The 1183-nt window shown below is 36.4% G+C and overlaps 1 protein-coding gene across 1 annotated transcript; it reads left to right on the top strand.

The window, feature by feature from the left end:
• The first annotated feature begins 6 nt into the window (after window positions 1–6).
• LOC117613261 (FCS-Like Zinc finger 3-like) lies at window positions 7–894 on the top strand. The gene is made up of 2 exons (XM_034341883.1): window positions 7–145; window positions 284–894. Exons 1-2 carry the CDS (start codon window positions 24–26, stop codon window positions 471–473), a joined length of 312 nt encoding a protein of 103 aa, XP_034197774.1. The 5' UTR covers window positions 7–23; the 3' UTR covers window positions 474–894.
• The last annotated feature ends 289 nt before the right edge of the window (window positions 895–1183 follow it).

Below are 1183 nucleotides of genomic sequence, written 5' to 3'. Positions count from 1 at the left end.
CCTCTAATATTATTTTTTTCACTATGAGGACTGGCATGTTCTCCTACACCACTTACGAAGATCAGCAAATTGAGCCTCATTTCCTTGATGCTTGTTTTCTTTGCAGAAAACCACTTGGAAATAACTCAGACATCTTCATGTACAGGTAATTTCATGACCCAATTCCTGAATTTTTACTCCCAAGAAATTATGGTTTTTTTTCTTACAGTTAAATTTGGCTTCAGATTTATTTTGTGTGTGTTTGTGGTCGTGTTCTGATGAAAACTATGGGGGAATTTTGCAGGGGAAACACACCGTTTTGTAGCAAAGATTGTAGACAAGAACAGATACAGTTTGATGAGGCTAAACAGAAGAGCTGGAAAGTGTCCTCTTCTTCTTCTTCCAGTAGGGGAGCCCTCAGAAAATCAGACACCAACAAGAACCCTACCCCCGACAAAAGTGTCCGGAGGACAGGCAGCGTTGCTGTAGCCTGATCTGAGAGTTTATGTGCTGTTTATAATCTCTTACAGTTCCACGTGGCAAGATCATGGGGGTTGAATTTTGATCAAGGGGTTCAAACACTGGGGTTGTGATTTGTAAAGGTGAGGTGGGATTGAGGGGAAGAATATAGGAAGTTGTGACGAATGTGTTGAATATCAATGATTTTGGAAATATCGGTGCTCCAAAAATCTGGAAATATTGACGAATTGGGAAATAGAAAAGGGGAAGAAATCAAGAATACCCACCTAAGAGTTTTGTTTTGTTCAGTTTTTTTTTTTGGTCTGTGTTTACAAGGAAGAGCCTCCTTTGGTATATAGGATGGTTTGTGAATTTTTTGTAATGATCTTTGTTTACTTCTCAAAGGATTTTGAGACATTGAAAAGTTTCAAAGAGACTTGATTAAATCTTCACTCACGTTTTATGATTTCATTTTTGTTTTATTTATTTTTCTTTGCTCTTTTTAATTGATTGAAGACTTAAAAAGTGTTTTGAATCATCATAAATTACGCTTTTTCTCAACCTTTTTCTGCTTTATGCATCCACGGAAAATATCTCCACTTTTTTCTGCTTTCTGTATCAACGGAAAATATCTGATCACTTTACATTATCAAAGGAAGAAAAAAGAGAGAAATGGTTGAAGACTTAATTTGGAAATGGTTTAAGGACGAATCAAATGGGGATGCCTCAATAACCATGAAACATC

This window comes from Prunus dulcis, unplaced genomic scaffold (genome assembly GCF_902201215.1).
Source record: "Prunus dulcis unplaced genomic scaffold, ALMONDv2, whole genome shotgun sequence".
Classification (NCBI taxonomy): domain Eukaryota; kingdom Viridiplantae; phylum Streptophyta; class Magnoliopsida; order Rosales; family Rosaceae; genus Prunus; species Prunus dulcis.
This window is presented reverse-complemented; position numbering and strand designations above follow the sequence as displayed.